At 34.1% G+C, this 27,831-nt stretch overlaps 1 protein-coding gene across 1 annotated transcript; it reads right to left on the bottom strand.

Moving 5' to 3' along the window:
- Positions 1-171: 171 nt before the first annotated feature.
- Positions 172-27,831, bottom strand: LOC133171943 (sodium- and chloride-dependent glycine transporter 1-like). The gene is made up of 14 exons (XM_061306736.1): positions 27,752-27,831; positions 11,152-11,395; positions 8,831-8,962; positions 8,162-8,567; positions 6,479-6,611; positions 6,044-6,178; positions 5,522-5,625; positions 4,767-4,891; positions 4,412-4,524; positions 3,252-3,383; positions 2,500-2,599; positions 1,922-2,022; positions 1,371-1,538; positions 172-380 (listed from the first exon to the last, which is right to left on the bottom strand). The coding sequence occupies exons 1-14, from the start codon at positions 27,788-27,790 to the stop codon at positions 228-230; spliced, it is 2,085 nt and encodes a 694-aa protein (XP_061162720.1). The 5' UTR covers positions 27,791-27,831; the 3' UTR covers positions 172-227.

The following is a 27,831-nucleotide window of genomic DNA, read 5'->3' as shown; positions in this document are numbered from 1 at the left end:
CCATCTGAAATGGTTAAGAAACCAGGTGACTTTGCTGGTGAATATGATGACAATAGTTTCACAACAAAAGCCAAAATACACAACACTTTTGCAGAAGCTTTCAGTTTTGACAGAAAATTTTCTGATTAAATCTATGTATATAGGACTCCATTATAACAATTCATTGACAAGTAATTTATGAAACACAACAGAAAGCCGGAAAATAAATCCTTCAAAAAGCACTAAGATCATCTAACAAGATTCCCGAGGAGGTTCCTTTTGGCAGTGAGGAGGAGAGGTGCCTCATCAGGAGTGTTCTGTAGGTTTTCCTGGTACTCTCTCTTGTATTTATTTAAATGAGGACCCCAATCAGCTGATGGTTGGGTGAGTTTTCTTAATCTCTGAAATTAAACAAGAATAAGTCAAAGTAATTCATCAAGTTTCAAACCAGAGGGAAATGGCCCTGGATGGTAACATGTTACATCACAAAGCAACTTTTCTTGCTGTACTTTCTACACGTAATCCCCCTGCAAAGTCACCTATAAACTTCCTGTATTACAATTTATAAAAACAAGAGGCCAATGGGCCACAACACTCACCTGAGTTACGTTGGCCCTACTGTTCTTCATCAGATTTTTAAAAGATTTTTATATTCCCTTGAAAAATATGACCATACATGTATATTACGGCTCCATTCTAACTCTAAGAGGTCTCCGAATCCACATACAATGGGGATGCTTCAATATCAATAGGACTAATATGGCTTTGCAGTTATGGAGAAGAAAATTCTTTTCTGGTATGCATGCGTTATGGAAAATTTGATCCTGATTTTAGACAACTCTAACTCAGAGTCTGTATTTAAAAACCATTAAATTCACATAACATGAGAGTGTCTGCAAATTAATTTCTATTGTGTTTCTTTAGATTTAAAACAAAAAAAAATTCTTTTAGTTCCAAGTGAAACTTTGACCCCCTAGTGTGGCCCCACCCTAACCCCAAGGGCCATGAATTGAACATTTTAGAATCTTCCCTACCTCAGGAAGCCTTCACATAAGTTTCATCTTTTCTGGCCCAGTGATTTTTTAAAAAGATTTTTCTTATATCTTTCAATGTAAAACTTTCTTCCCCTATTGTGGCCCCATCCTAACCTCCGAGGGCCATGATTTGAACAATTTAGAATTTACACTACCTTTGGAAGAGGGCTCATTGCTCAGTTTAATCATAAAAAGTAGTATAGAACAAGATTCTGAAAGGGACTCAGATGACATAAAATAACTCCATACTTATATAAATGTTTCTTGGATCTGAAGAGGAAATATCTCCAGAAGAAAGAAACATTTACAGAAGCTTCAAACATGGTATAAAATGATTGGTCCAAACACCAGACCTACCTGTAAACAAGTTCCATTTGTCTTGGAGAAGTAATAAATGGCTGTTACTGGTAATGGAACCAGTGGAATGAGAGAGAGAAGGAAGCCTATAACACGGGCGTGTATAGGGTATTCATATCCCTCATAGGTAGGGGGCTGGTAGTTTGTCAGGGTTATAATGAAAGCTGCCTAAAAACAGAGAAATATGGTCCTTATGTGCAAGTACACTTAAAATATGGTTATAGCAAACAAACATGCTTATATTGAATTCATGCTTACAGCAAAGTGATTGGCATTCCTTGTATTTCTTTATTGCATTACAAAGTTAATGGATATAATGAATTACATATATAATGAATCAGAATTGTTTGTTCCTTGCCCTTCACTATAGTTCATTAAACTGTACATGTATCTATGTCTTTTCTTTATCAAAGCATTCTAAGTTTACCAAACAATTTCCATTTTTCTTTACTATTAGGCAAAAATACTGTAAACCTGGGGAAACACTTGAGAGAGAAAAAGTTTGATTAACAATAAACTGAATGTCAGTTCTGATTTCAAACTGCCCTTACCAACATAACAAGAGGTGTGATGATACACCAACAGACACGTATAACCACATTCACCTCCATTCCTAGCATCATCTTCACATCTTTACTGAATCTATCAGCACCTACACAACAATGAAGAAGGATCAATGCAGTTATTTTCAAGCCTGACTTCACATGTCTGTAACATACCATAAACCACAGTGAGAAACATTATGAAGTTTGTGACAGACTCAAGTTTGCCAATATTTGTTACTGTAAGCCTGTCACACACTATGTGGCATTCTTATAATGAAAAAAATATTTTAAAATCAAATCAGGGATTTCCTGAATAAATTACATCTCGAATAATACTCTGTTAACAGATGTCACCAAACGATACAGTCAAACCTCACTATCTCACACTTGATGGGACCCAGAAAAAAAACTTTGAAATATACAAGGGTCCAAAATACAGAGGTTAAAATTAATAAAGAAAAGTGCTTGGGACTTCCAACTCATCTCAACTTATCCATTCAAGATATCAATGTTTGAGATACTGAAATTCAACTGCAGTTGGTTTACAATAGTTATTTGAGCAGAAAAGCTATTTGAACACTCACCATAAATCCAGCCAACTATGACACATTCTAGGAATGAGGTCAATGTGACACAGAGTGAGGCTGCATACCAATCAACAATTTGAAAATAATACATCCCTCCCTACAATAGACAAAAATAAATGAAGTTCTCCCCCTTCTTACTAGTATAAAAGATAAAAATACAGACTCATGCATGTAGTGTTGTCATCCTTCTATTCATTTATAATCAAGGATTAACATAACTTTCAATATACATGTTATTTTCCTTACAGTTAACCTTTAAAGATACATATCACAAACAAATTTTCTTATCTCCGACATAGAAGAACTAATTTGCTTCTTTTTTTTTTTATTTTTCTTTCAAAGGAAGGTAATTTGGAAATTCTAATCTTGTAATATGTAAAAATAGACCCTTGAAAATGTTCCAGGAAATCTATTTACAGGAACAAAACTTCATACATTTTTTAAAAATTTTAAAAATTACATTGAATTGTAAAGTTACATTTTTTCCACTTTTCACCAAATTCTGTGGCTTAGTCAAACAAGAAGTTGTTAAACTAAATAGATATCACTTTTTCAGTGAGAGAGGAAACCTATTTAAGCAAATTAAGCTATCTGAATTTTGGAAGAAAAAAAACTGATTGTTTTATTTCTCCTTTATATACAATGTAAAAAAGCAATTGAAAGAAAAATGATAAAAATATTTCTTTTCACAATACAAAATCTTATTTTGGTATCATGAGTTTGCAGAAATTATAGCTGATCTGACTTACACTGGTAGTAAAAGGTAGACCCAAAATAAACATAATGGCACACAGTCCAGCTGTCAAAAGAGTTTTCCTTCCACCAAAATACTGAGGGAATGCATCAACAAGACCACTGGACACTGTTTCAAAGGTTCCAAACTACAAAAAATCAAAGCTTTCAAAAGGCACCAAGTAACAAAACCAAAATTTAATTCAATCAGTGACTAATCCTGACATTTCTTTGGCCATATAGCGATCAATTTTTGCTATTTGCACTTTTTATGGTAATATGCACATCTGTCCTCCTATAGTTTTGGTCTGATATCAGTAAGATTTGGTACACATGTAGACTACACTAAGATACATTATTCTATAAATTGATTTTTGAATTTGATGAACTGTGTTACCATGGTTTATAAAAATAGAAATTCCTGTCTTTCAGAACACTACTACTGCTACAGTTTTGGTCTGATTTCAATAAGACTTGGTACACAAGTAGACTACACTAAGATACTTAATTCTATAAATTGGTTTTTGATTTTGACAAACTCTGTTTCCATGGTTTATAAAAATTGAAATTTCTGTCTCTCAAAACACTACTTCTCCTACAGTTTTGGTTTTATTTCAGTATATGATTTAGTAACCATGTAGACTACTCTAAGATACATAGTTCTGTTTACTGGGTTTTGAGTTAAATGAATACTGTTTCAATGTACAGTGTATACTAAAATAGGATGAAGTTGGAATTCATTTGAATCATTACCGGTACTCGTCTGTTTTTGGTCTGAAATTAATAATAACTTGGTACGCAAGTAAATCGAACTGAGTATTATAATTCTTATTTTTTAATGTTGGCATGGCTAGTAAGTTCCATTTCCAGGTACTGTTTTTCTCTTTCTTATCATAAGTACAAACTAGCAGAGATACAGTCTCATCAGAGTCTTCTGGTTTTATATTCAATTATTCTCTCTCAGATCTACAACTTATAACTGCAATTTATCTCTATCAGAAATAAATGATAATGTTTATTTTCAATCACAGCCCCTCAAGCTGGTTTTAATCTGACTGACATACCAGTATATCAGTCTGTAGGCATGTGTTTTCACTGAGACAGTAATTCATTATACATGTATTGTGCATGCTAGTAATTTGATCTGTGTACCATTAGAATGAACTAAAATACTTACCTGACTATCTATTCCTAAAGTTAATAGCATCAGAAAAAAGAGCACAGCCCACAGATGAGGAAAAGGAAGGGACAACATGGCCTCAGGGTATACAACAAGGGCCAGTCCTGGACCTATAATTATTAATTTGATTTTTAAAAGGTGCAAGAAAAACTTCAACAAACATCACTTTGGTACAGTTATTTTAATAAAACCATTTATATGATTCTCAGAGGGAAAACTGATGAAATTATTTTAAAAAATAAATTTAATAAATAAATTCTTACCTTTTCTGCTCTTAATAAAAAAAGAAGTCAACAAAAAATTTTAGTATCAATTTAATTTCTTCTGCACAATGCCACATAAAAAATGGTACCTGAATCAGCCATGTCACTGATTTTTAATCCTGTCACAACCGCCAAATGGCCCAGTACGGTAAAAATGACAAAACCAGCATAAAAACTTGTCAGTCCATCAGCCAAGCTTCCAATGATTGCATCTCTGGAATTAGAATTTAATAAAATCTCCACAATCATTACTAAAAACTAATTAACAACCCAGTGCTCATGTTTGCTAGCAAGGAAAAAAAATAAATTTAAGCAATGCTAAGGCTTTTGATATGCCTCTCAGAACTGTTAACTAGGGACATTTCTTTCACTTACAGTTCATATTAACTATTGCACATGAATTCTTACCAAACTGAATGGCAGATAAAACAACATGGAAACAAGAAAGAATATTACATGAAAATAGCATGACATTTCCAAATACAGTAAAACATGCTTATAGCGAAGTACCAGGGACATGCAATTTTGATTTTTGTTATAAACGTAATTCATTATATCCATTAAGATTACGTTTTAAAACCAAAGGGATTGAAAATCACTTCGCTGTTAGCTTGAATCCATTATAAGCGTGTTTGCTATAACCGTGTTTTACTGTAATTTGTTCTATAGCCCCCTTCTCCTTATCTGAGAAAGGTACTTGCACCTAGAAAGAACTGAATGGAAAGTACAGGGTAGTTCCTTCAATATAAAACATTCTGCACAAATAAATCTCATACTCCATGACAAGACTGCAAATGTTTTTGCAGATAACACTTAGTGATATAAATTTAAGTAATATATGTACCTAAAACAGTTGTTATTGAATTTGTTGTAACTAGACATTGTGATGAGTCCTCCCCATGCTGGCCCCAAGGAGTAGAAGACCTGAATTCCAGCTTCAAGCCACACCTGTTGGAGAGATTTTTCTGTCTCATTAATTAAGCTGTATATTTAATACAGGTTATGTCAACATAAAATAAACGTGGTTGCAGTGATTTTGATTTTATCTCCGTTTTAAATAATCAGAAGAAAAAAAATTATAGTCTATAGAAAAAAGGGTTTAATTGAAAGATGGATGTGAAATATTGAGCTTTTCAAGCACATGTATGAATATGCATGAAATTCATCATATCTTTTAAAAAGCTCCATCACTTCTTATTCTGATTCAGAAATAGAAAGATATCTGAATGAGATTGAGAACATTCTAAAATATGTTAGATTATGTTGAACTTGACAAGTTGTTCTTCAAAATATTCAAAACCTCTTACATCCATCTAAAACATGCAGATCTTGATCTTCTGAACTATGGATATTTAATAATAATTACCTGAAAATCTGACAGTTTTGAGAAGTCAGGGGTCAGATAATACATAATGCCATCAACTGACCCCTCCAGCATTAGGCCTCTGATCAAGAATACAGTGAGCAAAATATAGGGCAACACTGCTGTCACATATACAACCTGAAAATGAAACCAGACAAGGAGGATAACCTAGCTGTAGTATCTCTAACGGTTCCAATTTATATGTATTTATCTTAGAGATGAGACAAAATTCAAGCATTGGGGAATTTAAATCTGCATTTTCCTTGATGCTTTTTTATCAAACTTAAAATTTTATCTTCCACTGAATGTTGATAAATAAGTAAGACAGTTTTGCCATATATAACAAGCAATGAGACAACTCAGAAAACTCAGTTTTATTAATGTGGACAATCAACAGTTACTTCCCTTTATAGAAAAGGTAGACATACATGTACTTACTTTTCCAACAGATTTGACACCTTTCATAAGACAGAAAAAGACAAGCACCCAGGCCACTAATGAGCCAATTATGAGGTGAGGTTCTACTGAGCCTGGATTATCAAAACCACTGGAAATTCTCAGCACTCGACGCCTGGAAGAAAACAGTCGTCCACTTGTACTCATACTTATTATTGTAGTCAATGCTCTGAGAAAAATATGTCAACAACAGATGTTTGTGAAACACTTGCCCCCCCCCCCCTCCCCCCCTGAACAATTTTTCTCCATGTTCAAGGGGCTTAACTCAGAAATTGCTCAATCGTACCCAAAACAGAACTGGTGTGTTGGTTGAGAATACATTAAGAGATAGTTTTATCGAAGACTGGAATGTAAATGTATTAAATTCTCCAAAACCTTAATTATACAATGTACAAGTGTGACTTTGGTTTTGAAAATTACCTAAACATGTTACCAAATGATCTTAGATAATATTTATGTAAATTTTGTTGTGTCAGTCATAACTTGCCAATTGAAGCTGGTAGATTTTATAGTATTGATAGATCTGAGAGACATTGTAACCTCTGCAATAACAATGAACTTGGTGATAAGTTTCATTATTTATTTAAGTGTCCTTTTTTTAAGAATGAAAGACAGAAATTTATACCTAGCAATATTTACACAAATCCAAACACCATATCTTTTTATGATTTGAGAATACTTCTGATATATATGAACTAATAGGTTTAGCTAAGTTTTGTAAAACTGTTCTTGAATTCTTTCATGCCTGAACTTCCTACAACGTAAACATTAAACAATTTTTTTTTTTAACAACCGTCAGTACTGTCCATATCAAAGATCTTTTTGTAGTTCATTATGTTAACTGTTCACATGTTAATTTGTTCAATTGTTAAACTCTTATTGTACTATACCCCATGTGGGGGCTTTAGTGAAAATAAAAGTTTCAAAGAACTTGACTTAGATATTCTTATGATAAATCTGTATACCAAATTTCATTTCAGTATGTGCAACCTCTGCAAAGAAAATGAATGGAAACTACAAATAATTGGATTTTTTATAAGTCCAAGGGGCTTTACTCTGTCAGAAATTGCTCGATCGTACCCAAAACAGAACTTGACCTAGATATTCTTATGATAAATCTTTATACCAAATTTCATTTCAGTATGTGCAACCTCTGTAAAGAAAATGAACGGAAACTGTTGGAGGACCTACAGACAGACAGACCAACCGACTGACCAACAGACAGCAGCAAAGCAATATGCCCTCCCTTCTTCGAGGGGGGCATAATATGTCATATGCAGCATCCAAAGCAAGACTGTTTCAGTGTTTGTTTTCTTAAATGTATTAGATTTGGCTAAAAAAGGCCTTTTTTTTCTTTGAACAATGATTTTCAACATTAATACATGTATTAGTATATACATTCACAATTGTTCTCCTTCCTTCATATCTTTACAAAATTCTAGCAATATTCCTGTGTCAATGCAATGAAAATGTGATGTCTCAATGATGTTATTTGACAAGGATGTACATGTATTTGCACTGAGTTATAAATGTCACCATGTGCACAAACAATTTCCTACTGCACACAGACTTCAGTTTGTATGTACATCACATATAATTAATGCAAAAATGATCATTCCAAGCTTAAATGTTTCGTAACATTAGTAGTATCAGTCTCCCACTTACTGCCAGAATTCCTTGGCTGCTGTTGGTGAATCTTTGATTATATCCTGAATACTATACCCTGTCCCAGTTATGGTAACATTGGCTAGAGCACTGTTAGTGAGAACAGGGGAGGTATTCTGAAGTTCTGATTGTGTTGCAGCACTAGTAGTAAATGTGCCATTCTGAAATCCAGACCTGGTCATCCCTGTGATATTGTAAAATGATGAATTGGCTGCTGCTATTGTGACATTACCAGCTGCTTTGGCCCTGGACTCGATGCAGTATTCAGTGTTCCAGCTCTCTGTGCAGACTGACCATGGCAATGGGTCAAAGAAGGAATTGACGAGGTAGTACAGCACCCATACTATCACAGTGATGTAGTACCATGACATCAAAGCTGATACGATCACCATCAAAAATCCTAAACCTACAGTGCATGTCTTCATTAAAAAAAAGTACTGATAAAATGTTTTCATTAACAAAGTCAATATATCACATATTTTCAGTCCTATAAAATGGTATACATGTACATGGCACTATCAATTGCAAATTCAGCAATGTTCACATATAAATACATGCTTAGCACCATATGACATATTGACCTAGTATTTGACATTTTTTGACACCTCATAATCATCACCTGTTTATTCTAAACATACATCAGCCCACATTTTCTGTATTATCTGTTACCTTTGAACAATGGACAGAGCTTCCACACAAATATGGAGCTGACTCCCGAGAACTGTCCTAAACATAGCTCCAGGAAGTACAGGGGAATTCCACAGAAGATCAGGAAGAAGAAAAACGGAATCAGGAAGGCTCCTGAAAAAAAAAAAAGAGGCCCATGGGCCACATCGCTCACATGAGCACATTGGCTAGGCAAAACAAATCAGTTCAGTATTGAAAAGATTACTGGGGGGGGGGGGGCTTAAGATTTAAACTACCTGATGATGCTTTCATGTCAATATAACAAATGGCTTTGTTGTACTTGAGAAGATTTTTAAAAAAAAAAAATTCCCATATATCCTTTGTAAAAATTTGATCCCCCATTGTGGCTCTTCCCTATCGCAAGGGTCATCATTTGAACAAACTTGAATCTACACTACCTGAGAATGCTTCCATATCAATATGACTTAACATAGCTTTTCTGTTCTTGAGAAGAAATATTTTTTCTCTATGTTCTTATGTAAAACTTTCGATCCCCCATTGGGCCCCACCCTACCCCCTGGGGTCATGATTTGAACAAACTTGAATCTACACTACCTGAGGATGCTTCCATATGAATATGACTCATCATTGCTTTGCTGTTCTTGAGACTGAAGAAGATTTTTAAAGATTTTTCCTATATATTTCTATGTAAAACTTTGATCCTTCATTGTGGCCCCCGCCCTATCCCCGGGGGTCATGATTTGAACAAACTTGAATCTACACTACCTGAGGATGCTTCCAAATAAATATGACTCATCATGGCTTTGCTGTTCTTGAGAAGAAGATTTTTAAAGATTTTTCCTATATATTTCTATGTAAAACTTTGATCCTCAATTGTGGCCCCCGCCCTACCCCCTGGGGTCATGATTTGAACAAACTTGAATCTACACTACCTGAGGATGTTTCCAAATAAATATGACTCATCATGGCTTTGCTGTTCTTGAGAAGAAGATTTTAAAAGATTTTTCCTATATATTTCTATGTAAAACTTTGATCCTCCATTGTGGCCCCCGCCCTACCCCCTGGGGTCATGATTTGAACAAACTTGAATCTACACTACCTGGGATGCTTCCAAATAAATATGACTCATCATGGCTTTGCTGTTCTTGAGAAGAAGATTTTTAAAGATTTTTCCTACATATTTTTATGTAAAACTTTGATCCTCCAGTGTGGCCCCGCCCTACCCCCTGGGGTCATGATTTGAACAAATTTGAATCTACACTACCTGAGGATGCTTCCACATGTGTTTCATCTTTCCTGGCCCTGTGGTTCTTGAGAAGAAGATTTTTTAAAGATGCTATTAATTCTTCACTAATTCTTTATTATTTCCCCTTGAAAGAGGGTGTGGCCCTTCATTTGAACAAACCTGAATCCCCTTCACCTAAGGATACTTTGTGGCAAGTTTGGTTGAAATTGGCCCAGTGGTTCTTGAGAAGAAGTTGAAAAATGTTAAAAGTTTACAGACAGACAGACAGACAGACAGACGGACGCTGGACAGAAAGTGATCAGAAAAGCTCACTTGAGCCTTCGGCTCAGGTGAGCTAAAAACACAAAAATAAGCAAAAGTCAACTGAATTTAAAGCAATTCTGATAATCTGTTATTTTAGTATTCTTTGAATGAAGGTTTTTCAATGATTTTCTTAATGTAATCTGATCAAATATGGCCCCTCTTGTGGTCCCTCTCTGAAAATGGCCTTTGAGATGAATGCTTTATACATATACAGTCAAACCTCTTTATCTTGAACTCAATGGAACCGAGAAAAAAACTTTGAGATATCTGAGAATTTGAGATATCAAGGGTAAAACACTTAAAGAATCACTTAAAGAATAAGGGGTTGGGACTTCCAATTCACTCCAACATATCCATGGTATTTGAGATATCAGTGTTTGAGATACCGAAGTTCAAGTGTATATACACTTAAGAAAAATACCTGCACATATCACTTTATCATTTTTTTTAAAATCAGAAACTCAAGTTCAAAAGAACTTTTACAATTGATTCCTATGCAATTTTTCTAAAATATTTTTATTGTGCCTTAATCAAGGGTAATAATTTGAAAAAAAAAAAACTTGTATACTGATTTTCTTCGTAAATTTAACTTACAACCGTAGCCATACACATCTTGAAAAAAAAAACTAAAAAAAACTAAAAAAATATTATATCCAGCTGTGCTTCAAATTTCTCTCTTGACCTCAAGTCACAGCTTTTTTCAAGTCTCTAGATTCTTTAAAACAAATAAAAACCTACAGAGATCCTGATGTGTGACACATACTACAGACTTGTATATTTTAAAAAGTTATACCTCCTCCATTCCTAATACACAAGTATGGAAATCTCCAGATGTTAGACACACCCACTGAGTATCCAATCACAGACAACAGGAAATCCAGCTTGTGGCTCCAAGTACCCCTTTGGTAGTCCTCCTCTGATACATCCCCATCCTCCATCTTTCCCCCATTCTGCAACTCCTCTAATAAAACCCCATCCTCAATCTTCCCCCCATTCTGCAAATCCTTGGGTGGAAATTTTCCATCAGTCTTGCGCATCTATACAAAAGAGAGTAACAGAACATATTCCAAACAGCATCATTAATGGGGATTGTTGTATATGACGTTTTCACCATAAACATTTGCTGTAGAACTTTTTCCAACAAACATTGCGAAACTAAAAGATGTATCAAAATAGTCTGAAATGTATCGCCACATCACTCAACTGACACAATTTACCATTTTCATGACATGCAATTCTAACTACCAGGTAGTAGCAAATATCACTGGCCTAATATTGTGTGAGGGTGTCATTAAAAGAATTCTCAAACAAGAGGCTCATGGGCAACAACACTCACCTGAGTAACTATGGTCCTTCTGTTCTTCAACAGCAGATTTTTGCCTACATATTCTTATGTAAAACTTTGATCACATATAAGGCCCCCACCCTATCCCAGGTGGGTCATGATTTGGACAAACTTAAATCTACACTAATCATGGCTTTGCTGTTCTTGAGAAGCTTTTTTCAAGATTGTTCCTATATATTCCTAATTATGACTCTGATTGCCCATTGTGGCCCCACCCTACTTCCTGGGGTCATAATTTGAACAAATTTGAATCTACACTACCTGCAGATGCTTCCAAATAAATATAACTAATGGCTTTGCTGTTCCTGGGAAAAATTTTTTTTAAAGACTTCTTCTATATATTCCTATGATAAACTTTGATCCCCCATTTCTGCCCCTCCATCATACCCTACGGTCCTGATCTGAACAAACTTCAATCTACACTACCTAAGGATGATTCTATATAAATATGACTAATCATGGCTTTGCTCTTCTTTAGAAGAAGATTTTTAAAGATATTTCCTATATATACCCATGTAAAAATTTGATAGCCCGTGCGGCCCCACCCTACCCCCAGGGGTCATGATTTGAACAAATTTCAATCTACCCTATCTGTGGCCCCACCCTACCCCCAGGGGTCATGATTTGAACAAATTTCAATCTACCCTATCTGAGGATGCTTCTGTATCAACATGACTGATAATGGCTTTGCTGTTCTTGAGAAGATTTTTAAAGACATTTCCTCTATCTTCCTATGTAAAACTTTGACATCCTGCGGTGGAGTCGACCTGCCCTATCCCCATGGATCAAGATACATGTATAAACAAACTTGAATCTACAGATGTAATGAATGTTTAACATGAATTTCATCTTTTCTGGCCAAGTGGTTCTTGAGAAGATTTTTAAAAGATGCCATAAAATCTTCACAAATTCTTTATTTTTTCTCCTTGAAAGAGGGTGTGGCACTTCCTTTGAACAATCTTAAATCCTCTTTACCCAAGGATGCTTGGTGACAAGTTTGGTTGAAATTGGTCCAGTGGGTCTTAAGAAGAAAATAAATCAAAGTACTGAAAGTACTGAATGACGGAGGCATACGTAAAAGAGCCCCGGTGAATTGCAAATACAGGTTGTTGAGAATAATAGGTAATTCACGTTAATTCCGCATGAAAACTAGAAGCATAACTTTAAAAAATGCAGATACTTCTGTGGGCTTTTTTTTAAGTACAGTGTTAAGGAAGCTCTAAATACGTACTGCACATGCACTAAAAAGTTCAACTCGTAGGAGTTTTATGCAGTCAAAGTGATCTGCCCTTAGAAGTAAGATAGAAAAAAATGGTCATTTACAGTTAATTATACAATTTGTAATATATTAAAATATTCTTAACCATATATTACACCAAGAATAAGTAACTGAATTCATTATTTCCATTAATCTTCCCAGTGTAAGTAAACAACACTGATTTCTGTTCACAAATAGTCAATTGTCTTTTAACATTTTTTCTGCTGAAATAAGGCACCTATGTTGAAAATGAACTAAATAGTCTCAATATGCACACCTTTAATTATATGTTATGTTTTTCTCCAAGTCCAAAAAGCACTTTTTGCTAGTGTTTAGAGCTTCCTTAAGGAGGAATGGCTTAAGTATGAGAAAACTATGGTGTCCCGATAGGGCTTTTTGCAAAAGTGTAACAGCGCGTTAGGAACAATGCGCTAACGTGAAGTGACAATGCACTAGTCCGTTGTTCACAACACACCGTCGTGCTTACACACAACAGGTCATCACGCTTTTGCAACTTTACACAACATGCCGTCGCGCTAACACAACTTTACGCAATCTATTGTGTGTTATCGAGATGACGTGTTGTGTAAAGATGCGATAGCTTGACGGTGTGTTGTGTGTTAGTGCGATGGCGTGTTTATATGAGCGTGACGGTGTGTTGTGTAAAGTTGCATTAGCATGACGGTGTGTTGTGTGTTAGCGTGACAACGTGTCATAAACAACGCGCCGGGACATTTTCACTTTGCGGCGCGTTTTCACTTACAAAAGTGCAACAATGCGTTAGAAACAATTGCACGTTGTGAACTACATGCTAGCCCGTTGTCACCTATGCTAGCGCGTTGTCACTTTGCACTTTCGCATTATTCCTCACGCGCTTTTACACTTTTGCAAATGACCCTATCAGGACACCATAGAAAACGCTTATTTATACAAATCTTGGCCTTATAGCGAACATAAGATTGATACTTAATGATTAATAATCACTTTTGTGATTGATTTGTTAATTTGCAATGAACAACTTGCAAAAATATTATTAATAGTTCGTCAATTACTTTACCAAAACTGTATAATGTAAAAAACAAAAAAGGGGGGGTCATCAAAAGCCACAATAGAAACTATAGCAGGGTTCCCAATCATTTTAAATTTTACGGTGTTGCAGATTTTCCGCAAAGCACTCATATTTGTGATATTTTCACGATCAAATTTATCCACTATTTATTATAATTACAAAAGCAGATATACACACACACAACTTTTTGAATCACTAATTCGTTACACAAATGTTGTGGTCGTACATATTAATGAAAAATAAATAAATCGATATTGAAAACAATCAGAATGTCTCCTGTATATCATAATGTACATACTATAACACCAACCAACTTCAACCCCCCACCCCCACCCCACCCCCTCCAACACACAACTTAAAGATAAATAAGTACGCTTAAAAATAAAAATTACATACTTGTATCACTATGTACAAGGTGTACCTGTATTAAACCTTAACTTGATATTTTTGTATATAACTTTCTTACATGTGCACTGAAGAGCATGCAGGCGAAATTCTGGTTAATACAACCGAACTAATTAGCATCTTTAAAAGTAAATTTTGCCGTATTTTTGGTCACTTGATCGAATTACCAGTAAGTTTTTGAATTTAAAAAAGAAACTTTAGAATAGTAAAATACTTTCAGGGGGTGTCCTTAAATTCTTCAACAATACATTTACATCAATTTAATGATTATGGCACGATGTTTGACTCACAATGCCAACAAAATTCTAGAGACGTGGTTCTGAAGTAAAGACAATTATTCACTTAATTTTTAAATGTTTAAATAATACAGTCAAACCTCGCTATCTCGAATTATGTATTTAAAAATTCAACTAGTAAATATAATACGGTTACATTGAACTGTGAAAACAAATTATTGTCTTTGTTCCTTCATGCGTAAAGTCCAGCGAGGGTTTAGGAGATAACTGATACTGCAAGGTGAAGGAAGACAATGTGCCCTAATCTAAGAGAAAATTAAGTGCTCTGGCTATAAAAATTGAAAGACGATAGATTTGTTTGATTAAAGTTTCAGAGATAATTTATGTTCTGATTACGGATCTTACTGTGTTCGCTTTTTTTTTCTGTGTCACATGCATAAATTTGAATCGTTAGGCCTACTGAGTCGGGGAAAATTTTACTTTGTCGGGGCTGACACAGTAGAACAGCTCATGGAGAACCCTGCTATAGTGCAGATTGCTAAAAACGAGTTTACGAAAGTCTGTTGAAGTTTCTCCACAGTACGACAAAATTGTAATTTAATGTTACGGATACATACGATACATTTATCTAAATATTGTCAAGTATACTATGACAGCTTATCGTGATCATAAAATTTTCCTGATACATGTAATCTGATGAGTTTCAAGGGATTGTGTGAATTTCTTACACTGCGTTCTTTGAAAGTAAGTTATAATAAGGCTCATTTCAAAAAGTATTGTTCATATCTTCTAATTGTACCACAGAAATAAGAATACTAAAATTACACTTGATGTGTGAATCAACAACATGAAGTGATTCAACTGAATCTACTAAGAATAAAAAAAATATTCTATTAAACATATATGCTGTAACTAGCAATTAAATGTGTTCTCGATAGAGTGGATGTCCAGCATTATAAAATTATGTATTAATTAGACGTACTTCATAAGGTCAGTATATAATTCTATTTATTTGAAATATTAATTGTCACAGATGAATAGCTGAAAAAAATACTGTCTTGATCATGTCAGCAAAACCAGTTTAGCCCCCAGTATAATAATAGAAAATGCTAAATAAACAAAAAAAAAATTGGTGTTGCTCTGTTTATGACCCGCTTAAAATATACGACCTTATGCTGATTCTCACTGAGCCAGATGATATAATGGTCATTCTCATAGCTATTATAGTTAAGATTTGCATAACTATGTATGTCAAACTGGTTTGTGAAAAGATTTACATGTATATGTTTAATATATTAAAAAAAAATAATCCATCTTATTTCTTTATTATTAACATAACTAGAAAACTGACCAGTCAGCAAGGGCCCCGCCGAGGGGTAGAAATATAAGGGTGCAGCTTACAAAATGAGAATTTTAATTGATTACAAAAATTTAAAAATATATGAAGGAGAATATGCAATAACAACTGTATTTATAAAATTTCAAGATAATTCCTAAATATCCAACAACCTGTAAAGAGTATCCCTGTATTTACATACCGGTAAGGCAGTAAAAAACATATCTATAATAACTCAAATAAATGTATATTTAAACAAGAATAAAGCATGTGTTTTATAAAATGCCAGGCTTCAGTGAATACAAATATCACCCAGACTTGACCTTAACTTCAAAACAAACATCAGTTGCAGACAAAGGTTAATTTATCTTAAAATGACAAATAAAGATAAGCCTAGAAAATTTTCTGCCCCAGTCAAAATAATTAATCCCAAGGAATTAATTGTACTGCTCTCTCATCCTTTTCTTTCAAGTTTACAATAAGAACTCTTTCAGTAATGATAGAAGGAGTTTATCATTGGACTACCCATTAAAATTAAAAGTATTCTTGAATTTACATACGGCAGCCAAAAAAAAATTGAATAAATAAATAAATTAAATAAATAAATAAAAACAGAATTTAAAAAAAAAAAAGAAACATATCTTTATGTATATCTTGTTTTTAGAATTCAATTAATTCATAACTCATTGTATATTTTACCAAAATAAAGTATGAACATTATTTAAATCCACATATCAGAGAATGTAAACATCATTCAGAATTGACCTTAACTTCAAAACAAACTTCATTTGCAGACAGAGGTGTTAATTAATCTCAATTTGACAGCAACAGATAATGCTTTGGATTTTCTTCAAGAGGAAAGTTAATTAATCCCATGGGACTAGTTGCAGCTTTCATAGTTTACAATAGGAACATTCTCAGCAGTTATCTCTCTTTGCCCTGGCATTCATTCTAATGTAAAGTTAAGGAATCTACCCCACCACCCCAGCTCCAAACTGGATGACATAGAAAACCAAACTTAGCATCAAAATATGTCTTACTGCCTCTTCAACCAACATACCAAATTTGAACTTAATTGATCATCTACAAAAAAAGTTTTAAGAAAAAAACATAAAATTTGTGGACGGAAGAATGACAGACAGACAGACAGACGGACAGACAGACAGACAGAGTGATTACTATAGGGCACCCGCAAATCCTTGCAGGGTCCTAATTAAAACTCATTAAAAATAATCTGTATTTATTTAAATTTGTGAATTCCTATTTTCAAAACATACTTCACAATAATGTGAACATTGTGTTGTTGTTTACAATTCAACCAAAGTTATCGTTCTTGCGCAAGGTTCGTCTGAAAGAATAAATTAGTTTCCCATACCGAGTTCAAAGATACATTTTAAAGTTTCTCTTTATAAAACGTTTTGTGTATTTAAATTATTTAAGACATGTTTAATCAGAATATCACATCGTTTTGCTGTATCTAACCCACATTATTATAGGTCTCCTGTAGGTTTCAATTACGTGTAGGTCGTCAATTAGGCCGCGCCTTTCAAAGATTTGCCGCTAGATGGCGATCACAAATTCCCATCCATCGCAGATTTGCGATAGCAAAGGACGTGAGGCTCTATGAGCCTCCGTCCAAAAATACGAAAAGTTTACAGACAACACATGACAGATAGACAGACGCTAGACATTTTCTGATCAGAAAAGCTCACTTGAGCCTTTGGATCAGATGAGCTAAATTTTGCAGTTACGTGCAGATTTGATGTCTACCCTTACAACGTTCATAATTTTTTGCTCTAAGTTTCATGTCTATTATAAACAACGATTAACAAAATGTCAGCAAAGAGCATATAATATTATAATGATATCTACCATTACATATTACATACAATGATTTAGCTTATTAAAAAAAAAAGAGAAAAATTACCATACTGACTGACATGTCAAATCAAGACTTTCATTGTGGTATAGTACTTCACATATACATCTCATACCAAAACTGTGTAATCAAATATATGCTATACAGCTTTTAGTTTAATTTTTCAAATATAGGTATCAAAAACACATTATTTTATATCACAGCAGTAGAAATATCCTTTATGTCTGCACAATCTTGAAGGAAATTTTACAGTGCATGAACTAAATCCGAGTGTGCAAACAAACTGAACAGTGTACTGGTCTACATTGGAGAGAAATTAATCTATCTGAGGAAATGTGTCTGTTTTTTCTCAGATTAAAATATTTTTGAATGAAAAAAAATCAGACTTTTTTTGCACTTGAAATTAAAAAGGATAAATTTCACTGCTTGTTTATTTTTATAGATTGGTAATTTTATGTTCTGCAGACATGTGTACATATTTTGAATACTTCATATTCCACTAGAGAAAAACAAGATCATACCCCTTCCTTCATCCCTAAATATTCTGATTTATATACTAAACACATGATTAATTCCTAAAATTTGCAGTTTGTTAAAATCAAACATTATCTTTTTTTTCAATTTACTGAACTTAAGAACTAAAACAGGAAGGTAAATCATAATAAAATGCTTGCAAGAAATGAAAAACACTTAAAAATAAATCTAAGATAAGATTTTATTCCTATTTACCTTTATAATATAGCTACTGATAAATCTTTAAAGTTCCTAAAGGAAAGAAATGGAATAAATAAATACTACGTTTTTCCCCCACACCGCAATCAACTGGTTTCTTCAGAATCTTTGGCAAATGTGCTGCCTTGCACGTTACTGACAAAATTTTCTGGTAACCTTCACCCAAGACTGATGGGTTACCCCCCAATCTCATAAAAACGTACAAACAACTGGGTCACTGGCAGAGAACAAACACACAAATGTCAATGCTCTAATGGGTGATGAAATCATTTATTTGAGGGCATTGGTTTACTTTTGTACTATTAAAGAAATCAAATATCAATTCAGTAAATTCACATCAATTTGTGTAGTTATGCATACAAAAAAAATAATAAAAAAAATAAAATAAAATAATAATACTAATAAAGTAAATTTGATTTAATTCATTTTCATAATCACACATTTTACATATACATTGTATGTAATTACACATGTATACTGTAATTTAAACATATCACACATTTAAACACACACATTGGTAAATGAAATAAAGACCAACATTTAAGATAACTCATCAAGACTTTTTGAGTTTAAGTTCATATCCTCAAAAACTGCAAACAGGTAAGATGTCAGAAAAGTCAGATGGCTATTGAGACAAATTTTCATTTTGGTGGGGGGGGGGGGGGAGGGTGCTGGTAGCAGATTTTGGGGGAAAAAATCTGTCCTTTGAGATATTGAAAATAAATAATCTGTCCTCAAATCAAGGGAAAAACAATCTGGTGCTACTACCCCCCCCCCAATGGAGTTTGGCAGTTTTCTTTCATATTTTCTTTTCCTTTTCTTTTTCTGCCCCCTCAATCGAAGATTCGGGGGCATATAGTTTTTGCCCTGTCCATGTGTCTAGCTGTCTGTTTGTCGGCAAAAACTTTCACCTTGCCTACAGCTTTTGATTGGTTGGAGCTATGGCTTTCATATTTCACATGTGTATATCTTGTGACAAGACCTTTCTTTGGGTACCATCATATATGACCTTTTGACCTTGACCTTGGAGTTTGACCAAGTTTTGCAAAATTTTACCGAACATTAACCTTGGTCATAACTTTGAACAGTTGAAACCAAGGCTTTCATACTTCACATGTATGTAAACCTAGTGACAAGACCTTTCTTTGGATACCAAGAACTTTGACCCTTTGACCTTGGAGTTTGACCTACTTTTGGAAAACTTTAACCTTGGCTATAACTTTTGAATACATGTAGTTGGTACTGAGTCTTTCATCCTTCAATATGTAATCCTTGTGACAAGACCTTCCTTTGGATATTAACAACTTTGACCCTATGACCTTGGAGTTTGACCTACTTTTGGAAAACTTTAACCTTGCTCATAACTTTTGAACAGTTGGTGCTAGGGCTTTCATACTTCACATATGTAATCCTTATGACAAGACTTTCCTTTGGATACCAAGAACTTTGACCCTTGGACTTTGACCTTGGAATTTGACTTACTTTTGGAAAACTTTAACCTTGGCCATAACTTTTGAATGGTTGGTGCTAAGGCTTTCAAATTTCACGTGTATTTCTTGTGAGAAGGCCTTTCCTTTGGCACCATTAATTTTAACTTTGAACATTTGACCATGAACTTGATGTCTTACTCACTTTTGAAAAACTTCAACCTTTTCCATATCTTTTCAAGGGTTGCTGCTAGGGCTTTCATATTTCACAGGTTTATTACTCGAGACAAGGCCTAACTTTGGGTACCAACATATTTGATTTGCATTTGAGAAAGTTTAAACTTCGCTATAAGTTGCCATACGGGGACATCAGTGTTTCACAAACACATCTTGTTTTTTTTTGTTTTTGTTTTTAAATTGGAGTTGCTTAAATTTTTAATACAGTCAAACCTATATTAAGCTACCTATGAAAGGAAATTCTAAAATAGTCACATATGATAGATATAGTCTCTTAACATGCTTAAAGCAGGGCATCTTCACTAGCAGGATGACGATCTGGTCCTCTACTCTTTTCCTTGAGAGGAGCAGATTGTTGATCACTCTTGGCTAGCGAAAGATGGATGACACTATTCATTGAAATTAAAAACCAAAACATCATCAAAACAAAAAAAAATCTAAAAACTTCCTTTCTTTCTTTCAAACATTAAAATGTTTCCACAGTTTTTGAAAATACACACACTTTCTTTTGATGTGAATATAATGGACACATTGACTGTTCTAAAGCATACAACTCACTACTTTTTTTTTTTTGCTAGATATAAACTTTAATCTAAATATGGAAACCATTTTGTCCCAAAGTTAAAACCTGTTTCCCTGAACTTTCCCTACATTGAAACAAAAACCTTTTCCTTTGAAGTTGCAGTTACAGAGGTATTTCTACTCAGCAAACTCTGTTTGACCTATGTACTAGCACACATACCCTTCACTTCTGATGTGATTTGACAAGATCAAATCTATGCTTCCCTCAGACCATTACTTCTTAATATGTTGAGTAGCATGTGCATAAGTGTAAAATTATGTATGAGTCCTGAATTTCTTCACTTAGTATGAGAAATCAGCTAATTTTGTCTAATTACAGTTTCAGTAGCAGAAACCAGAGGTCTCTCACAAGACCGTAGCTCTACTGGTTTGTTCTCATAGCAAACAGAAGAGAAATGTAGCACTTAAACTACAAATTATGGCAACACCAATAAAAAGAAATATGATCCTTGGCTTAGTCTGTTTTATTGGAACCATACTATAAAACAGTAGGAGGAGTACATGTAGCATTTTAAAGGAATTTCACCAGGGATTAATCAAGGTTTTGGGAGAAAGTACCCTTTCTGGAGAAAATGGGAAAATAAGCTGAGGTCTGGGTGCAACTCAAGGCCCCCAGCAGGTGAAGGGTTGAGCCCTGCTGGTGGGCCAAATCGAATTTCACCATTTTAATAACTATTTAGAGTGCATAAAATACAAAAGTAAAATCAAAATTCACATCTTTTGAAAATTTTTACTTTAATTAAATTTCAAGATTTTATGAAGGTAAAAAAATTATTTTAGCTTTTTATTATTGTAAGGGGATTTTTTTCTCATCAAAAGGGGAAAATGAGATATTCACCCAGCAGGGGTAATTTTTTCTAGGGGAAAAATACCGAATATCGGTAGTAAATATGCCCTAGATTAATCCCTGTTCACAATGATTTATTATTGAATATCATTTGCTGGAGTTTAAAACCAAGTGAGTGGTTTCTTAAATATCCAAGTACTTGCAAGAACTTACAAACACAAAACCTTACAATCAACAAAAACAAATTGTCAGGGAAGAACAAAAAGGAACATTTAAAAACATTGAAAATGTAGGGAAGTTTACAAACCTTGGATGATAAAATGCCAATGAAAACTTAAATCAAATGATGGCTCAAAAGACCTTCAGAAAGACCACATTATAAGACCTAAGAAAGAAATATGTTTGTTTACAGTTACTCAACTAATCCTTATTTTTATGCCCCCATATCAAAGATTTGGGGGTATATAGTTATTTCCCTGTTCATCCATCTGTCTGTCTGTCTGTTTGTCCACTAAGACTTTAACATTGCTCCTAAATTTTGATTGGTTGGAGATATAGCTTTCATATTTCACATAGGTATTCCTTGTGACAAGACCTTTCTTTGGGTACCATCATATTTGACCCTTTGACCTTGATCTTGGAGTTTGACCCAGTTTTACAAAATTTTACCCAACTTTAACCTTTGCTATAACTTTTGAACAGTTGGTGCTAAGGCTTTCATACTTCACATGTGTAATCCTTGTGACAAGACCTTCCTTTGGATACCAACACCTTTGACCCTTTGACCTTGACATAGAAGTTTGACCTACTTTTGAAAACTTTAACCTTAGTGATAACTTTTGAACAGTTGGTGCTGAGGCTTTCATACATCATATGTGTAATCCTTGTGACAAGACCTTTCTTTGAATACCAACAACTTTGACACTTTGACCTTGACCCAGGAGTTTGACCTAATTTTGAAAAACTTTAACCTTGGCCATAACTTTTGAACAGTTGGTGCTAGGGCTTTCATACATATGTAATCCTTGTGAAAAGACCTTCTTTAGGATACCAACAACTTTGACCCTTTGACCTTGAAGTTTGACCTACTTTTGGAAAACTTTAACCTTGGCCATAACTTTTGAACAGTTGGTGCTAGGGCTTTCATACATATGTAATCCTTGTGAAAAGACCTTCTTTAGGATACCAACAACTTTGACCCTTTGACCTTGAAGTTTGACCTACTTTTGGAAAACTTTAACCTTGGCCATAACTTTTGAACAGTTGGTGCTAGGGTTTTCATTTTTCACATGTGTACTTGTGAGAAGGCCTTTCCTTTAGATACCAACAATTAAAGCCCATTGACCTTGACCTTGGAGTTTGACCTACTTTTGGAAAACTTTAACCTTGGCCATAACTTTTGAGCAGTTGGTGCTAGGGCTTTCATATTTCACATGTGTATTTCTTGTGAGAAGGCCTTTCCTTGGGCACCATTAATTTTGACCATTTGACCTTTGACTTACTTTTGAAAAAACTTTAACCTTTTCCACATCTTTTCAAGGGTTGCTGCTAGGGCTTTCATACTTCACAGGTATATTCCTCGGAACAAGACCTTACTTTGGGTATCAACCTATTTGATTTGCATTTGAGAAAGTTTAATCTTTGCTCTAAGTTGCCATAGGGGGGCATCAGTGTTTCACAAACAAATTGTTTTTTTTAAATTGAATTTCGATATTCAGCCTTTAGGGAAAAAAATTTTTAAAAAAAGGCAACAAAATCTTACCTACCGAAATTATTTTTAACTAGCATATAATAGTACACAAACATTTTTTTTTCTTGGGCCTAGAGGAATACAGAGGAATATTAATGTAAGATTATATATTCAAATACATGAACACACTGCTTTTAGTTTTGCTTGTTGGGTTGTTTCGTCTTTTTTTTTTAAACAGTTTACTCCTACAGATTCCATCTAAATATTTGATCCCCCTGTTTCCCAACCCTTCTTCCAAGGGTCACGATTTGAACAATTTGAATCTAAACTACATGGGTATATGCTTGTTTATTAAATAATATTACTGTCTCCCGACTGTTCATAAAAGAAATTAAAAAATATGATAAAAAGTGAGCAACTAGCTCACATACCCCAGGCTCCCACATTGATTGATTATGCTACACATAATGAGTGGCAATGCTATGCATTAAAACAAATAATTACACCCCCCTTTCCCTTTTACAGATGTTTGTCACAGCACAATCAAATCTATTTGTAATGTCCTGAGGATAACTGAATAAAACATTTCCAAATGAGAAAACAGCTTCTCTTCATCATTTTAAATCATGATGCACTAGTTAAAACATTTCACACAAGTTGCACAAAATAATAGTGTATTTTTGCCAAACTTCCATGTTCAAAAAGGGCTTAATTCCCAGGAAAAAAAATGTCCTGCAAATATGCAAATCTTATGGTATGTTCTAGCTTATAAGCTATAAAGTTTCATGAAATTCTGGCAAGTGTAAAGTGGTATAAGAGGAGTTAATTGTGCTGATCGACAAACCATTGCAGTAGTACAGTCAAACCTTGTCGGGACCGAGAAAATACTTTGAGATATCTGAGGCTTTGAGATATTGAGGGTAAAATACTTAAAGAATAAGTGGCTGGGACTTCCAATTCACTTCACATATCCATAATATTCGAGATATTGGTGTTCGAGATACCAAACTTCAACTGTATATTCAAGCTTGACAACACTTCTAAGTTCAAAAGGGGCATATCTCCAAGAAAAAAATTGAATTGGAAATTCCTGCAAATTTGCACATCTACATAGTATGTCCTTATCAACTACAAAGTTTCATGAAATTTTGTTCAGAGGTTTCAGAGGAGTTGTATTGACAAATTGTTTCAGCAGTTGATTTTGGCCAAACTTTCCAAGTTGAAAAGGGGCATAACTCATGGGAAAAATTGAATTGGAATTTTCTTGCGAATATGCACATCTACACACTAGGTCTTTATTAACTCTATAGTTTCATGAAATTCAGGTAGGGGTTTTGGTCAAATACATGATACCCTCCACAACCTGTGTGGTATAATAAATATTCTTGTTTAAAACTTTAATCCCTCTATCGTGACCCAACCTTCATCCAAGGGCTCGTGATTTGAAAAAACTTGCATCTACACGACATGAAGATATATATTTAAATGACTTGTGGCCCTGCATTTCTTGAGGTAAAGATTAAAATATATTCCAATAATACTGTAATACAAACTTTTATTCCTTTTCTGGCCCCATCCTAGCCCCAGGGGGACATAATTTGAACAAATTTATCCCTTTACTGGCCCAAAGGATCTTGGGAAAAAGATTTTTATTTGACTCCACCCTATTTTCTGTATTTCTTAATTATTGTATAATTATATATATTTTGGAAAAAAAACTAAGAGCCCCATTTTTGTTCTAAAGCACTCCACAGACAACTTTGGCTAGAGCTCACTAAGTTTGCAAAGCTTTTCACTCTACATAGTTCACTATCTACATAGAGCTCTAATGTAAATATTCACAGATTTATCATTTTTGTTCTACATTTGATTTTCACCGACATTGATCTTACTCACTGTAGAATCTATCTGATACATGATGACACAAAATCATGTACATGCAAAATGTATCGTGTCAATCATGTAACTGGTTTGTTCAAGAGTGTGCTAACTTTTCCCTTTGTTTTACTAGGGGTGGGTATCGGCAAAAATTTTGTATCGTGATATATCACGTTTTTTTCCCAATAATATCACAATAAATTGCGATATTTTTACACACAATTTTTACTACATTTTCAAATGAATTTCCATAATATTTCTTAAAAATATGCTATAATAAAAACATAACTCTACTTTTTAAATTTTTATTTATTTAATAAAAAGCATGTTTGGATGCCGTTGTTTAACTGTTTTCAACATTTTTTACACTTCCTTAATTGTAATTCAATAGTTTGAACAAATAAATGAATAATTTCTGGAATTTATAGTTATGTACCAAATACTGGTATTTTAGACTCTGTATGATGATATGTATCATGCAATAAAAAATCGCGATATACCGGTATGCCGATAAAATCGCACATCCCTATGTTTTACACAATATACATGATTTTCTTGGTTAATTGGTAAATATCTACAAATTGGTACCGCATAGAGAAATTTCAGACAACTCATTACTTGAATGAATATGTGGAAGAAAAGTAATCTCTTGTAGAATTGTATCCTTAAATTCACATGTATATAGAATATATAAATACACAGATGCTGAGAAGAAAGATGTGAAACTGGGCAGTTTTTAAATCATACTCTTGGAACTTTTTTCAATCTCAGAAATTCGAGTTAACTAATGATGACTGAGTCTAGTTAATATTTACAAATGCTATACTTTCATGTGAATTAGTTGAATCTGATTCTTCGAGAAACATTTGCTAAAAAACACTATTACCCCCTGAATAATGAAGCCATGCCCTCTAGCATAGCAACAGTCGACATTGCTTGACGACAGGTGATATTCCAAAAAATATTGCCTGTGCAGAATTTGTGCATGCAAGGTTCACTGTAATATGTATTTGTAAAAAACATTGAGTATAATATGATAAATACTGCATGTAGTTGAGTGTAACATTGAAAATTTTCACCCCTTGAAAACCATTGTCAACCTCGGCTGCGCCTTGGTTGACAATGGTTTTCTTGGGGTGAAAATTTTCAATGTTATACTCAACTACATGCAGTATTTATATAATATCAAGTATGTCAAAATATCACCACTGTATGTGACTTATCAGTCAATATATTATCCATCGGAAGGATAACTATGGAACAAATTTAACAGTCCCCAGAAAAACACAATAAAATACAGTGTCGCCATTCATGACTCCAATACTATACATGTAAATCATATACGGTACCAATTTTGATGCAACAGATGCATATGTCTCTTCAGTGATGCTCATGTCGAAATGTTGGAAATCCAAAACATTTTAAAAAGACTTGGAAGAGCTGAAAAAAGGTGCCAAAGACTGCAGCCAAATACGTCAAAGAATCAGAGCTATGCATGAGGGAGATAATCCTTAATTTTGAAATAAATTTCTAAATTTTACCACAGTAACTAAATATATATCCGTATTTTCAAGCTAGTACCAAAGTACTTAGCTACTTGGCTGTAGAGACCCTTGGGGACTAACAATCCACCAGCAGAGGCCTTGACCCAGGGGTCATAATGTAAATCATATATGGTACCAATTTTGATGCACCAGATGTGCATTTCGACAAATTATGTCTCATGCCGAAACTTTGGAAATCCAAAACATTTTAAAAAGACTTGGAAGAGCTGAAAAAAGGTGGACGTGCCAAAGACTGCAGCCAAATATGTGGAAGGATCAGATATTAAGATCACCTGAGCCATATAAAAAGGGGGAAAATATGGAAGTATTAGGCCTTTTTGCCCCCCAAAATTGAATTTTATGGTTAAAAGTTTAGTATAAAACTTTGTTTTTAAAAGAATTTTTTAACCTCATTCTCTAAAAACAATCAATAAATATTGTTTATTCAGTAAAAATAGATAGAAATACTTGTTAACAAAGCACATGCAGTGCATGTTTAGTAACATGATTTACGTTACTGGATCAACTGATAAGGGTTAGTCTTGCACACCATTCAACTGATTTGGGTTAGTCTAGCCTGCACCCACTTGAGAGATTAGGGTTAGTCCTCGCACAAGTATTCAACTGACAAGGGTTAGTCTCGCACCCATCAGAGAGATTAGGGTTAGACATCGCAAACTATTTGACTGATTAGAGTTAGACCCGCATCGGCCTTGGAGATTTGAGTCCCCCCAAGAGATTAGGGTTAATGTCCTGTTATCACAGACACATCTTTTGGATTAATTAAGAAATTCTAAGTAATATCTTTCAGCTTCAACAGCATTTTGCTAGTTTGTTTACAATGAAATATGGCTAAGTTCGAAATAAACGACACTCTTGCAGATCTTTCGGATCTGGGGACCGGTTATAGAATCTACCAGTAACTACTAGTAGTACTAATAAACAAAACAGGAGACTTGACAGCATTTCTACATAGCAAAATCACAACCTTAATTTGAAGTACTTGGTCAGTCCTAAATCCTCCCATTTCTATAGGTAAGCCTAGTGAATGAATGACCAGATCAGCAA

This window comes from Saccostrea echinata, unplaced genomic scaffold (assembly GCF_033153115.1).
Source record: "Saccostrea echinata isolate AGI-Se365-2 ecotype Australia unplaced genomic scaffold, CSIRO_AGI_Sech_v1 ptg000054l, whole genome shotgun sequence".
Lineage (NCBI taxonomy): Eukaryota > Metazoa > Mollusca > Bivalvia > Ostreida > Ostreidae > Saccostrea > Saccostrea echinata.
Note: the sequence above shows the minus strand (reverse complement) of the source record. Positions and strands in the feature narration are given on the sequence as shown.

Bases quoted from the DNA above. Each gene is read 5' to 3' on its own strand.
- LOC133171943 (XM_061306736.1), bottom strand. From the start codon at position 27,790: ATGGGAGGATTTAGGACTGACCAAGTACTTCAAATTAAG. The intron at 8,963-11,151 runs GTATAACTTTTT...TTTTTTTTTCAG, and splicing joins GTGTATTAGGAATGGAGGAG to GAGCCTTCCTGATTCCGTTT. The intron at 381-1,370 runs GTAGGTCTGGTG...GTTTAATTTCAG, and splicing joins CAAATGGAACTTGTTTACAG to AGATTAAGAAAACTCACCCA.